The sequence below is a fragment of the Nilaparvata lugens genome, chromosome 7 (genome assembly GCF_014356525.2).
Source record: "Nilaparvata lugens isolate BPH chromosome 7, ASM1435652v1, whole genome shotgun sequence".
NCBI classification, from domain to species: Eukaryota; Metazoa; Arthropoda; class Insecta; order Hemiptera; family Delphacidae; genus Nilaparvata; species Nilaparvata lugens.
This window is the reverse complement of record NC_052510.1, coordinates 34,321,749-34,336,050: the sequence shown is the minus strand read 5'-3', so window position 1 is coordinate 34,336,050 and position 14,302 is coordinate 34,321,749. Positions and strand designations below refer to the sequence as shown.

The window sequence follows — 14,302 nt, the reverse complement described above, 5'->3', positions numbered from 1 at the left end:
TGAAAATGGCATAAATGACCGAAACATGTCGTGATAAAATATTTTAAAAAAAGGGTACTGAGATTTTTATTTATTTTCTTTATATTTATATTACAAGTAGCCCTATACAGGAAAGAGATAAATAGTCATAATTACTTGCTATTTATCAAGCTCAAGATGTGATTGAAGATTTAAATTCAAGATGAATGGTTTAGATGATTAAGATGAATGATTTGACTCGAAATAGGTAAACTCAATGGAAATCTCTTGATTAAACCAACAGGAAGCTTATATCTATAGTGATTATCAAGATATTTTTCAATATCTGCTGAAAATGCAATTTTCAGTTCAGTTAGTGTTATCTTGATTTTTTCAGTGATGCACAGATAGTAAGATCAATCATTGGAAATTGCAGAAAATTTATTATTAATAGTACAATCCAATGTTCCTAGATAAAATGTATTCTAGGTACCTTGGTACAATAACTTGGTTGTCAAAAAACACCAAAATATTGGTAATCTTGATAGAAAAGAGTTGAAAAATACTTTAAACACATACCTGTACCTAATATTTTTTAATCTTTGTGTTTGTATTAATCCATTTGTGACCAGTTTTATGATATGAAGTTGATATGCGAAACTCATAAACATTAATATACAAAAGTTACAAATATTTGCAATTGAAATATGGGATTTCCAGTGTGCGCTCTAACATTATCTCACAAACACTAACATATCACCAATTTGTCTGACATTCTTATAAATCTATCATAAATTACATTCAGATTCTTGTATAAAATGTAATAGGTGCACTACAGGTTTGTTCTCAAGCCTATTGTACCTTCCCAATATTTTCATAGTTTTGATACTTGGATAATTAGTAGTAGAATAAATTATAAAAAATAAATTATAAATTAAAATCATCAGTTTTATTTTTATCGTAAATGAATGAATGAATGTTGTGAGTTCAAATTTCGTCTTACAGGAGCAAATGATTCAGTCGTTCCTTAATATGTTGGATCGTCACTACAAACATCAATCATTCAATCATGTTGACGGGAATCACGACCACCCCGTGGAAGAGGCAACAAGGCTGCTTCTAGCTGTGCTCATCAAGCATCTTGCACTTTCATCCCAGGTTGTTGCCACTGTCGAAAAAGGTAAAGCAATATTTTCAAATTATATTATTCTCACCTCTCTCCTTGAAGTTGCTGCCTTAGGCCTTAGCCTATACTGTTGTTCCAATACATCTGTTAGAGGAAAAAGGAGTTTCATTTTCCTTACTGGCTCCTGGATGTGTTTTTTTGAATAGAATTGCAAGTGCAGTTGAGTATTTTTAAAATATGTTATCTGGTTGATGTTTTTCGGACTTTTATATCACCTTCTGAGGTTAAATATTGACAAATTGTATGGTTTTTATACACCCATTTTGTACACCCATTTTGACTATTTTTTTCCAAGAAATGAAAAAGATTGAAGGTTCAAGTCTGTAGTTTCACTTTCACTCATTTTTATGATTAGTATTAATAAACGAATATTGATTTTTAATAATACTAAGGTGAAATAAAAACGATATTGTCAGTTCCACATAATTTATTTGAGTCATATGAGGTGCGAAGCTCTTTCAACTGGTAAACCAACCTACTGGCCCACCAATACGAGAAAATCCCAGATCTTATAGATTTTTTTGTGACAAAGAATATATCGGTAAATTATTTGCATTTGGAGGATAGTTTCGATCTAAATTCGGACCACTCACCCATCATTTTGACTCTGAGTGTTTCAATTCTACGGAAGGAAAATGCTTGTCCTGCGCTAGTCAACAGCCACACGGATTGGGATGGTTTCCAACTGATGCTGGATGAAAGAATAGAGTTTCAAGTTTCAAGTTTTTATTGGGCCAGTTGAACATAGAAGTTACATATAGCCAAGTCACAATTCACATTAGAGAAACATACAATAAATTGCACAGATACAATACATACAATAGACAATAATAAATAAAATAAAACAGATCAGTAAAAGCAAATTTACAATTAGATCAGATAATTTAGTCTCCTGTACTTGGGTATCAATAGACAAAAAAAGCATTATATTAAATTGACTAGGGTGTTGTGATCAGCAGTAATGAATTCCTCTACTGAGTAAAATTGATTCACAATCAACCAGGATCTAAGTACTTGGAGAAAACGTTTATTCGGCAAAACGTTTAAACGTTTAACTTGAGTTGGTAGCAAGTTATGGAATTTGTAGCCTATCACAGGGTAGCTCGACTTCTGAATTAACAGAACTTTAGAAGTGCTAGATGCATGACCCCACAATTTCAAACCATAACTCATCCTCGAATGAAAAAAAGCAAAATAGGCCTGCCTGACCACCGAAATTGGCAGTTCAGACATCAGCCTTCTCAGTAGATAGACAATGCTGCTGAGACTGGAGCACACCATGTCTATATGAGGTTCCCAGAGTAACTTGGCATCAAGAGTGAACCCCAATAGTCGGACCGGCTGTAAATACTCACTGACATCAGATAGAGAGAACAATATACTTTGGGTTTTTGCCTCATTCAGAGACAATCTGTTTAGTGAGAACCAATCACGAGCTTTATCATACAGCTCCATCACATCTGCTTTAGCTTGGGTGACACTCTTTGTTCTGAACAAAGCTCAGGCTAGAGCTACTAATGGACTGTAATTTACTATTTAAATAATCAAATACAAACAAGGGGCAAAATTTAATCTTCAATTTGAGCCAGGTTATTTGTACAGTTAAACTCTGCATTAATGAACAATAAAAAAGAGCAAAAACTCACCTGATTTAATCCAATCTTGTCTACTTGCCCTTCGAAGCCTTTATTAGGTGTTTTGGTCAGATTCATGGGTGGGAAGAAATCTGGGAAAAGAAAGGTTTGCTTCCGGGCTGCCTTTTCGTGTTGATTCTGTGTTCCACTTGCAGGTCATATACTATGGTTTGAACAAAGCTCAAACTGGAGTCTTTATAAATTCAAATCCGATTCAAATTAATTCAATTTAACACTATTTACGCTGTTATACTCAATTCACACACACTATACTCAAACAATTATCTACAAGAAATTTCCGATTGAAATTACATTACAAAATACAAATTCGGTCTTGCTACAAGACAACGGGGTGACAAAACAAGCCAAAATGGACGAAACAAGAACGACTGAACGACTGAACTAGAACTAACTGAAAAAGTAGGATGACAAGGCAAACAGCTGGACGATCAGCGCTGGCGCAAACAAACCTGCTATTGGCAGAACTGTAGTCTGGGATTTTGGCGCTACGATTCGAATGCTCTGGCCAAACCATACCCCCGCCTCTGAAAAACTATTTTTCAGCCAAGTTACAAAACTGAAAAAACCAAGGAAGGGAAAAATCCAGACATGACAAAAAGAACAAAATACCAACACCAAAAAACAACACAAAAGAAAAAATGCAACAAGCACAACAACTATTGAGTTGGGAGTGGATATAATTTTGTTACTAGGTCGAATACGGAAACAACGATTACACTTAAATACACAAATACGAATAATAGAGCGAGCAGACAGTATCCAGAATTTCTGTCTGATCAAGGACAACAATAACGAAGGTCCAGCATGACAATTCTTCTTGTGATGATAATCAATCAACATCGATACGAAAGCGTCGGATTTTGGTAAGATCATCTGATGACAAGTCTCAAATTCCAGTCCAGCATGAGACAAACGACCGCCGACGCGAATCACACCTTTATCAATGAATGGAGACAGGCGACGTAGGCGCATAGAACAATCTTCTTCCTTCTCTAATTGCACAAATTCAGATGAAAAATGTATCTTCTGTACCACTTTACATAGATACCTCTCAGCAACATCGAAGTCTGATTCTTCTGATTGGGGTAAGATTCGTAAGAATTTGAGAACAAGAATTACAATTCTCAAAAGATGACCATAATCCGAACAACGACCAATCAATGAATATATTGCATTGCTGTTACAATCAGGAGATTTTGTGACTGTCAACACTGACGGTTTTTTTCGCCTCCAGTGGATCCACGATCTCTTCCATTTGAGTTCGGACGGGCCAATCGCATTCGTCCTCTGCTATCCATGATGGACCTGAGAGCCACAACGGAAAGTTCACAAGCTCAACTGGTGATAAACCTCTAGACAAACAGTCAGCGGGATTTTCAATTCCGGCAACATGCATCCACTCCTGTATACAAGAATCCTGCATTTTTGCGACGCGATTACCAACAAAAGTTTGCCATTTCGCGGATGGAGCATTAATCCAACACAAGGTGACTGTCGAATCAGAGAGTTCGACAATACGAGACACATGACAACGTTCACTAATAATAGTGACTACTGAATTCATGAGTTCTGCCAACAAGAGTGCCGCACACAACTCCAAACGAGGTATTGAAACAACTTTAGATGGTGCTACCTTGGACTTTGAACACAATAATACTCCTCGCTCATCTTGACTCCTCGCTCTCCTCCTGCGACTTCACATAGATAACTGCACCATAACCAGACAATGATGCGTCACAAAAACCAATCAAACTGATGTGAGAATCCTGAAACAAACCAACGTGACGTGGAACAGCAAATTTCAACAATAGAGGCAACTCTTTTTGACAATTCTCCCAAAGAGAGCATATAGACTCAGGCGGCTTCTCGTCCCAATCCACTCCTAATTTCCACAGTTTCTGGACAAGACATTTGAGAAATAATGTAAACGGTGACAAGAGACCAAGTGGATCATAGATACGAGCCATCACCGACAGAATAGAACGCTTAGTAGCGACGACCTCACCACTCTTGACTGAAAACTGAAACAGATCAGTACTAGGTTGCCAATTCAATCCCAAGATAGCCAAGGAGTTGTCTGCTTCGAAATCCTTGTACGAAAACGATTTCTCCTCCTCCGAGAATTTCTCCAACATTGATGGTGAATTTGAAGTCCACTTTGTGAGCGAGAAACCTCCTCCCTCAAACAGCTGCTTGGACTGACGATACAGCTCCGCGGCCTCTGACTCTGTGGCGACAGATGTGACTAAGTCGTCCATGAACATGTCTCTTGGTATTCTCGCCTTGGCTGCTGGAAAACGATTTCCATCCTCCTCTACAAGCTGGTGGACGGTGCGAAGCGCCAAATATGGAGAGCTTGAAACACCAAAAACAACACAATTGAGCTGATAAATTTCGATCGGATCCTCCGGCGAAAATCTCCACAATACACGCTGATAACGACGGCAGGAATCCTCCACTAATATCTGTCGATACATTTGTTTAATGTCGGCAGTTAGTGCGATTGGGAACAAACGAAAATTAACTAACAAAACAAAAATGTCAGTCTGCAATTTGGGACCAGCATGAAGAACCTGGTTCAATGACAAACCCGATGATGTTCTGGAACCAGCATCAAATACAATTCGGATGGGCGTGGTAGTGCTGCTTGCTTTCACGATGGCGTGATGCAGTATGTAGTAACCACCTCGGTCTGTCTGATCTGCTACAAACGACATGTGACCCTGACGTAGGTAATCGATCAATATTTCATGATATGAAATATGAGTATTGCTGTCAAGCTCTAGTCGTCTCTCCAAAGTCAGCAGTCTGCGTTCGGCGACAGCATACGAATCTCCCAAGCTGCTGGGCGGCTCCGCAAATGACAAGGCAACAACAAAACGACCAGAATTCACACGATGTACAGACTTCCGAAAATTTACCTCACACTCCAACTCTTCCGGTTTCAGTTGACAGCTTGGTGCAGGGCACGATTCTAACTCCCAAAAACGTTCCACAAAACTATCCAACGATGGACTACTAACGAATGGACTACAGATGGCTGTAAAACAATTCGACACATTCGTTGTTGAAGTGAGAATCGGCGCTCTCCCCATCAGAATGTGACCAAAGACACTATTAACAGTCATCAATTCGTGCGATTCACCTATACTAGGACTCCCACGTAGCAAGTGAGGAACTAACTCCGCACCAATGATGCCATCTATTCTACTAGGAAGGTAGAATTTGTCGTCAGCCAGTGTGAGATTTTCAAGATGATGAAGTTTGGATCTGTCGATTTCACAAGAAGGCAACTTGTCGATGATTTTATCTACCACTGTGCCATCCATCGAAAACTTGACGGTAGGATCCAACTTCGACTGAATCGACACACAAGTACGACCTCGAACTTCACTAGTACCACCACCGAATCCACGAACAACGGTTTTCATGGGCTGGAATGGTAGTCTCAAACGCCGACACAATTTGGCTGTAACAAAATGACACTGACTCCTGGTGTCAACCAAGAAACGAACATCACAAAGCTGATCATTACAATCTCGAATATGTGCAGTGACGGTCGACAACACAACGGTCGAATTTTCTACATCGTTGGATGTAGAACAAAAATTAATAGGTGATGTGCCATCTGCCTTGGAGTTCGACGAGGACGCAACACCTTCATTGGAACTTGATCTGGAAAAGTGCAATAAAGAATGATGAGATTCTCGACATTGAGCACACTGAGTTTTACTACGACAATCTCTACTCAAATGATCCACATCAAGACAACGAAAACAACAAAACTTTCCTTTAATCAAACTAACGATCCCAAGGAGTCATTTTCAAGAAACTTGCACAATCTACTAACCGATGACCCGTTTTGAGCACTTCAGACAATTGGGCTTTTTACTAGATGCATCGTTAGATGAATCATTAGATTGAACCACAAACACCTTTGATTTATTATCCTTTTTGTGCTTCATATTAAACGATTCAGTCTGTTTCTCATCAGAAGGAAGAGTCCTAATTTGCTTTTCAATGAATTTGACATAATCGGCATAAGTTGGCATAGCCTTGTCACGGACGGCCGATTCAAAATTTCTACGAGAGCTTGGATCCAGCAATCTCAAGCCATGATAGAGGAATATCGAGTCTGACAAATCAGTGAGTCGCAATCTCTTCACTGCATTGATTGAACTGCAAAACCCATCCAAAATCGCAATACAACCTGCCTTTGATTCTGATTTTATTGGACGAAATTCAAAAATTTGTTTGAAATAGGCATCGACTTGCGCCCGTGGATCGTTATAGCGGGTCAATAATGCCTGCCAAATTATTTGATAATTATTAGCCAATGGTGGCAAATGACGACAAATATTTGCTGCTTGTCCAGTAAGTCTACTTACAAGATATTGGACCTTCTGCTGATCGTTCAAACTCTTGTTGTCATGTACCAATGCCTTAAATAGTTCATAAAACACCGACCATTGAGTCTGGTTCCCATCAAATTTCGGAAGGTCGATTTTGGGCAGTACCGACTCGGACACGACCGGCTGTGCACTAGCTGCTGAAGCTGCCGAAGATTGAGCAATAGCATCAGTCGCCTCTCTCTGTTTGAGAGTGTTAGCCGCTACTTCAATATACTGAAACAGATCTAGATGTGAGTCGTTGAATGCTACAACATAATCTTTATTCAACTCAAGTTCCAACTCATTAACCACTAATTCTGTCTTTTCATAATCCGAAATGGTCTGAGACACCCGAGGATACAACACTAAAAATTGCTCAGCAACTTTTGGATCAGAGACATTTTTAGACAGTTCATAAATTCTTTGCAATCGGGCATACAATTGTTCCAGTTTAGCGCTATGCACCCTGATTTGTTTCTGTAATTTTTCCTCCATCTTGAACTCATACACAAAACAATTCAGCCCCGATAATACAAACAACAGACAATAAAACAAGAATGAGTTCAAAACTAGATGAAAGGAAGAATCACGACTAGTAAGTTATCAAAGTTAAACTTTGATTATCAATTCACAAGATAAGTTACTGCTGAAGACAAAACTATATGATTAGATAATGTTCTTCCAACAACTCACAAACAAACGATAACTTGTTGAATTGAACAAACAAATCATGCTGTGATTAACCTTCACTAACATGTATAACAAAATGGACAATACAAAATTCGACAAACAAATTCCCGAAAAAGAGCACAATGAGCCTAGTTTCAGGAAAATTACAATTTTAACTGAAATAAATTTAATTTCAGACAAATACAAATTGACAAGAAACCTTGCTCTTAGAACAAGGCTACAACAAACTAAGTTGAGCATGGATCAGACCATTCTCAACATGCCAACACTGGACAAAGACGAAACTGCTTAAATCTAATGTGTGTGAATTAATCAACAAATTACAAATTTAAATTCATCACGGTTCGGAGGCCCAGAAATGTTCTGAACAAAGCTCAGGCTAGAGCTACTAGTGGACTGTAATTTACTATTTAAATAATCAAATACAAACAAGGGGCAAAATTTAATCTTCAATTTGAGCCAAGTTATTTTTCCAGTTAAACTCTGCATTAATAAACAATAAAAAAGAGCAAAAACTCACCTGATTTAATCCAATCTTGTCTACTTGCCCTTCGAAGCCTTTATTAGGTGTTTTGGTCAGATTCATGGGTGGGAAGAAATCTGGGAAAAGAAAGGTTTGCTTCCGGGCTGCCTTTTCGTGTTGATTCTGTGTTCCACTTGCAGGTCATATACTGTGGTTTGAACAAAGCTCAAACTGGAGTCTTTATAAATTCAAATCCGATTCAAATTAATTCAATTTAACACTATTTACGCTGTTATACTCAATTCACACACACTATACTCAAACAATTATCTACAAGAAATTCCGATTGAAATTACATTACAAAATACAAATTCGGTCTTGCTACAAGACAACGGGGTGACAAAACAAGCCAAAATGGACGAAACAAGAACGACTGAACGACTGAACTAGAACTAACTGAAAAAGTAGGATGACAAGGCAAACAGCTGGACGATCAGCGCTGGCGCAAACAAACCTGCTATTGGCAGAACTGTAGTCTGGGATTTTGGCGCTACGATTCGAATGCTCTGGCCAAACCATACCCCCGCCTCTGAAAAACTATTTTTCAGCCAAGTTACAAAACTGAAAAAACCAAGGAAGGGAAAAATCCAGACATGACAAAAAGAACAAAATACCAACACCAAAAAACAACACAAAAGAAAAAATGCAACAAGCACAACAACTATTGAGTTGGGAGTGGATATAATTTTGTTACTAGGTCGAATACGGAAACAACGATTACACTTAAATACACAAATACGAATAATAGAGCGAGCAGACAGTATCCAGAATTTCTGTCTGATCAAGGACAACAATAACGAAGGTCCAGCATGACAATTCTTCTTGTGATGATAATCAATCAACATCGATACGAAAGCGTCGGATTTTGGTAAGATCATCTGATGACAAGTCTCAAATTCCAGTCCAGCATGAGACAAACGACCGCCGACGCGAATCACACCTTTATCAATGAATGGAGACAGGCGACGTAGGCGCATAGAACAATCTTCTTCCTTCTCTAATTGCACAAATTCAGATGAAAAATGTATCTTCTGTACCACTTTACATAGATACCTCTCAGCAACATCGAAGTCTGATTCTTCTGATTGGGGTAAGATTCGTAAGAATTTGAGAACAAGAATTACAATTCTCAAAAGATGACCATAATCCGAACAACGACCAATCAATGAATATATTGCATTGCTGTTACAATCAGGAGATTTTGTGACTGTCAACACTGACGGTTTTTTTCGCCTCCAGTGGATCCACGATCTCTTCCATTTGAGTTCGGACGGGCCAATCGCATTCGTCCTCTGCTATCCATGATGGACCTGAGAGCCACAACGGAAAGTTCACAAGCTCAACTGGTGATAAACCTCTAGACAAACAGTCAGCGGGATTTTCAATTCCGGCAACATGCATCCACTCCTGTATACAAGAATCCTGCATTTTTGCGACGCGATTACCAACAAAAGTTTGCCATTTCGCGGATGGAGCATTAATCCAACACAAGGTGACTGTAGAATCAGAGAATCAATTATCTACAAGAAATTTCCGATTGAAATTACATTACAAAATACAAATTCGGTCTTGCTACAAGACAACGGGGTGACAAAACAAGCCAAAATGGACGAAACAAGAACGACTGAACGACTGAACTAGAACTAACTGAAAAAGTAGGATGACAAGGCAAACAGCTGGACGATCAGCGCTGGCGCAAACAAACCTGCTATTGGCAGAACTGTAGTCTGGGATTTTGGCGCTACGATTCGAATGCTCTGGCCAAACCACTCTTATTTGCAGAGAACAAGGAAGTGTCATCCGCATAGAACAGCACATTTCCCGCTAGATAGTAGTGCAAATCATTTATTGCTACAAGAAAGAGTAATGGGCCTAACAATGAGCCCTGTGGCACACCCCGTTTTACCAGAAGAGGAATTGAGCACTGATCATTCCAATGTACAATCTGTTTTCTCTCAGAAAGGTAAGACTCAAACACCCGAATTGCGCATTCCTGTAAGCCATAATGCTCCAATTTCTTTAAAAGAACTGTATGAGGAATACAGTCAAATGCTCGTGAGAGATCACATAGCATTGAAAAAGTTGATTTCCGCTCCTCAAAAGAATTGATAATCGATTCTAACAGTGATTCCACAGCCATGACAGTAGATTTTCCCTTCCTGAAACCAAACTGAGAAGGAGCCAGGAGGTCATGCTCCTCAAGGTACTTATACAGTTGTGCAAATATGATTGCCTCAAATATCTTAGCAAAAACAGGAATTATAGAAATTGGTCTGAAACTTGAGGTGTCACAATATGGACCCTTCTTGTAGACTGGAACTGTTCTGGAGATTTTGAGTTGTTCAGGGAAAGTACCGCTAACTAAACAGTTGTTTATACACAATGCTAATATGGGTGCAATAATAACTATCATCTGCTTGAGCAAATTTGGGGTCATGCCATAAATATCCTTACAATTGGAACTTCTGAAACCTAAAACCGCTTCAATTACATCTTGAGCACATACAGGACTCCAGGTGAATTCAGAAACTATGGCAGGCATGTGAGTAAACTGAATAGGTTCACCGTCATTTGGTATATCATTCACAATCTTCTCAACTGACTCAAGAAAATAATTGTTGAAGTCATCTGCTGTGGCAAATGAGTTGTTGGTCTCTTTTGATGATGGTCTTATTTTGTTTATAAGGGTCCAGGCAGCTTTTATTTTATTACTAGACTCCATAATGAGTTTTGCGTTTGCTTCCAATTTTGTTTCCCTAATTTTATTGCGATACCCATGTCTAAGATTCTTCAATACAATGTTCAGATTAGGGTTTGTTTTACACATGTCACTTACCAACAGAATAAGCTGTCTCAGTTCTTCAAGTTCTGGAGTGAACCAATCGCAACTTGGACGGGTTGGACCACCCCCCAGTCGACCAGCATCCCTCCCCGATGATGAGAAAACCCTTTTAGTCTTCACAGGAAACAAAGAATCAAAAAGTTCCTTAAAACTACAAAAGAAAAATGTAAACCCCTCCCTTGCTGACAACGTTGAAATCATATTAAACCAGGGCTCAATTCGATCCTGTAGTGAAGCACAAAAAATCTTAAGACAATTCTCATTAAATGATCGATACTGGATAGTTTTGAGTGTTTTACCCCGTCTATAGCAAGCCAACCGAGCTCTCAGAAGGATATGTTTGTGGTCTGATATTTGATCCTTGCTAACATTCACAGTGAAACAATCCGGATCTAAGTTTGTTACAACTGAGTCAAGAGCTGAGCATCCTCTTGTTGCCTCACTTATTAAACTTGTCAGCCCAAACCCCTGCAAAACATTCAGAAACACCCTGACATCCCTTGGTGAATAAATTGCATTGAAATTATGGTCAGTTCCAATCAACACATAATTACCCACAGACAGTGCATAAGAAATACAAAGTTCCAACTTATCAAAAAACAGGTTTGCATCCCCTCTAGGAGACCTATACATCAATATCACTATGAGTGATAGCTCAACAATATAAAAACCTGCAAATTCCGCCGAAACTTCCACACAGTAAGTTGACTATTCCTATTGTTAAAGTATACAGCTACACCGCCCCAAGGTGACTGTCTACAGAAACTGCCAGTAAGTGCCAGCCTATCAATATTTTGGTAGAATGGTAACTCTTGTTCAACCAGCCAATGCTCTATGATACACAATATGTCAACATTCTGTGATTTACATAAGATTTCAAGTTCATTCAATTTGTTTCTTAAACACTGCACATTTATGGAGCATAAATTCAATCGGAATTTTTTATTATTATTTCTAGAAGACTCTAAATAATTAGGGCTTGACTCATTTACATGCATATCAAAACTTAGATCACTCTTAGGGGCGCCAGGTCGAATCCTAAAAAAGGCTGACTCGAGTCAGACAATGATTGCTGACCTCCAGAAACATTGAGACAATCCCTTCCATCCTCAAGCAGAGTGTACACACATGATTCGCCAGATCGAAACCTAGAAAAGGCTGACTCACATCAGACAGAGAACTGATAGAGTTGAACTCACCATTAAGAAACGAAGAACAGATTGATCGGGAGTTAGAGAAGTTTGTTACTGATATCTAAGGACTCTAAGGAGAGAGATTCAATGTATTAGGAGTGAATCAATCAATAATTACTTGATAAACTTGAAAGCAGAACGCAGTACAGACTACTCACTCTGGAAGGCAGCTAAAAAAATAAAAAAACCCATTCATCAATCTCCTCCTCTCAGGAAGCAGAACAGACAATGGGCAAGGAGTAGTGATGAAAAGGCACAGACCTTTGCAGATCATCTTGTGAACGTTTTTCAACCAAACAACACAACTGAAGAAGACACTTTAGAAGCAGAGGAGAACATCTTACAGCCAAATAAAGAAATAATGTGTGTCACAGTAGAAGAGGTGAAAAGAGAAATAAGAAATCTAAATAACAAAAAGACCCCTGGATTCGAAATGATAACTGGCTTAGTCCTCAAGCAACTACCAAGAAAAGCAATAGTAAAATTAACACACATTTTGAATGCCTCTTTCAGACTCAAATTTGTACCAGGAATATGGAAAGTAGCAGAGGTTATAATGCTACTCAAGCCAGGTAAAGAGCCACATGAAGTATCATCATATAGGCCAATATCATTGTGACCTGTGCTTGCCAAGTTGTTTGAAAGGATTTTACTGAGTAGGCTAACACCAATAATTGAGAGACAGCACATCATTCCAAATCACCAATTTGGCTTCAGAGTGAAACACTCAACAATAGACCAAGTGCATAGGATTGTGAATGTAATAGAGAAGAGCCTAGAAGAGAAAAAAGTTTTTTCAGCAGCTTTCCTTGATATAGGGCAAGCTTTTGATAAAGTGTGGCATGAAGGTCTTCTTTTCAAACTGAAAAAAGTGCTACCAAAGCAATTTATTGAATTCCTATCTGACTAACAGATACTTTAGAGTGAGGCATGAAAATTCATATTCTGATTTGAAGGAAATAAAAGCAGGAGTTCCTCAAGGAAGTGTTCTAGGACCATTTCTCTACCTACTCTATACCAGCGATATTCCCAGCCTTGATGAGAATACTACAGCAACATTTTCAAACGATACAGCCATATTATCAGTAGACAGTAATATTCATATTGCAACAGAAAAACTACAGAGATCCATCAACAAAATTCAAGATTGGACTAGAAAGTGGAGGATAAAACTAAATGAAGCAAAGTCGATTCACATCAACTTCACCAATAAGAAGGACCTGCCCATACCAATAACAATTAACAACCAAGTTGTACCATATGCCAATGATGCCAAGTATCTAGGTATGACCTTGGACGCAAAGCTTCGCTGGAAGGCCCATGTCAAGAAGAAGAGAGAGGAACTTGGAATCAAATATAAGAAGCTGTTTATTCATTTATCAATAATCATTACATTACATCAATTTTGAGAATAATCCCATTTGACATTATTGCGGTATTGGCTAAGTAAAAACTAAGTAAAAACTCCAACCTACAAATCCAAAACAAAGTACTTCTGTACAAAAAGATACTAAAGCCAGTATGGATATATGGTATACAACTTTGGGGGTGTACCAAAGACAGCAACATCAATGTCATACAACGGTTCCAGAACAAGGTTCTGAGGAACATTGTGGATGCTTCTTGGTATGTCAGGAACAGCGATCTTCATAGAGAGCTTCACGTCGACCAGGTGTCCACCGAGATCCAGAAGCATGCGGAGAGGCTCCAACACGACAACTTTGAGGCGATCCAGCTGCTAGACAATGGAGGGTTGGTGCGAAGGCTCAAAAGGAGGAAACCGCATGAGCTAGTGTAGTGCTTGTTCAATTAGTGTCCAGTGAAAGAGCAGAGCAGTGATTGAGTGAATCTAGCTTCTATAGTA

At 38.7% G+C, this 14,302-nt stretch overlaps 1 protein-coding gene across 1 annotated transcript in view; it reads left to right on the top strand.

The window, feature by feature from the left end:
• LOC111051412 (E3 ubiquitin-protein ligase HERC2) overlaps window positions 1–14,302 on the top strand; it is a 258,746-nt gene that overhangs the window by 49,092 nt on the left and 195,352 nt on the right. The window contains exon 28 of the mRNA XM_039431914.1: window positions 964–1,138. Within this exon, the coding sequence (XP_039287848.1) occupies window positions 964–1,138 (175 nt within the window). The remainder of the gene's footprint in view (window positions 1–963; window positions 1,139–14,302) is intronic.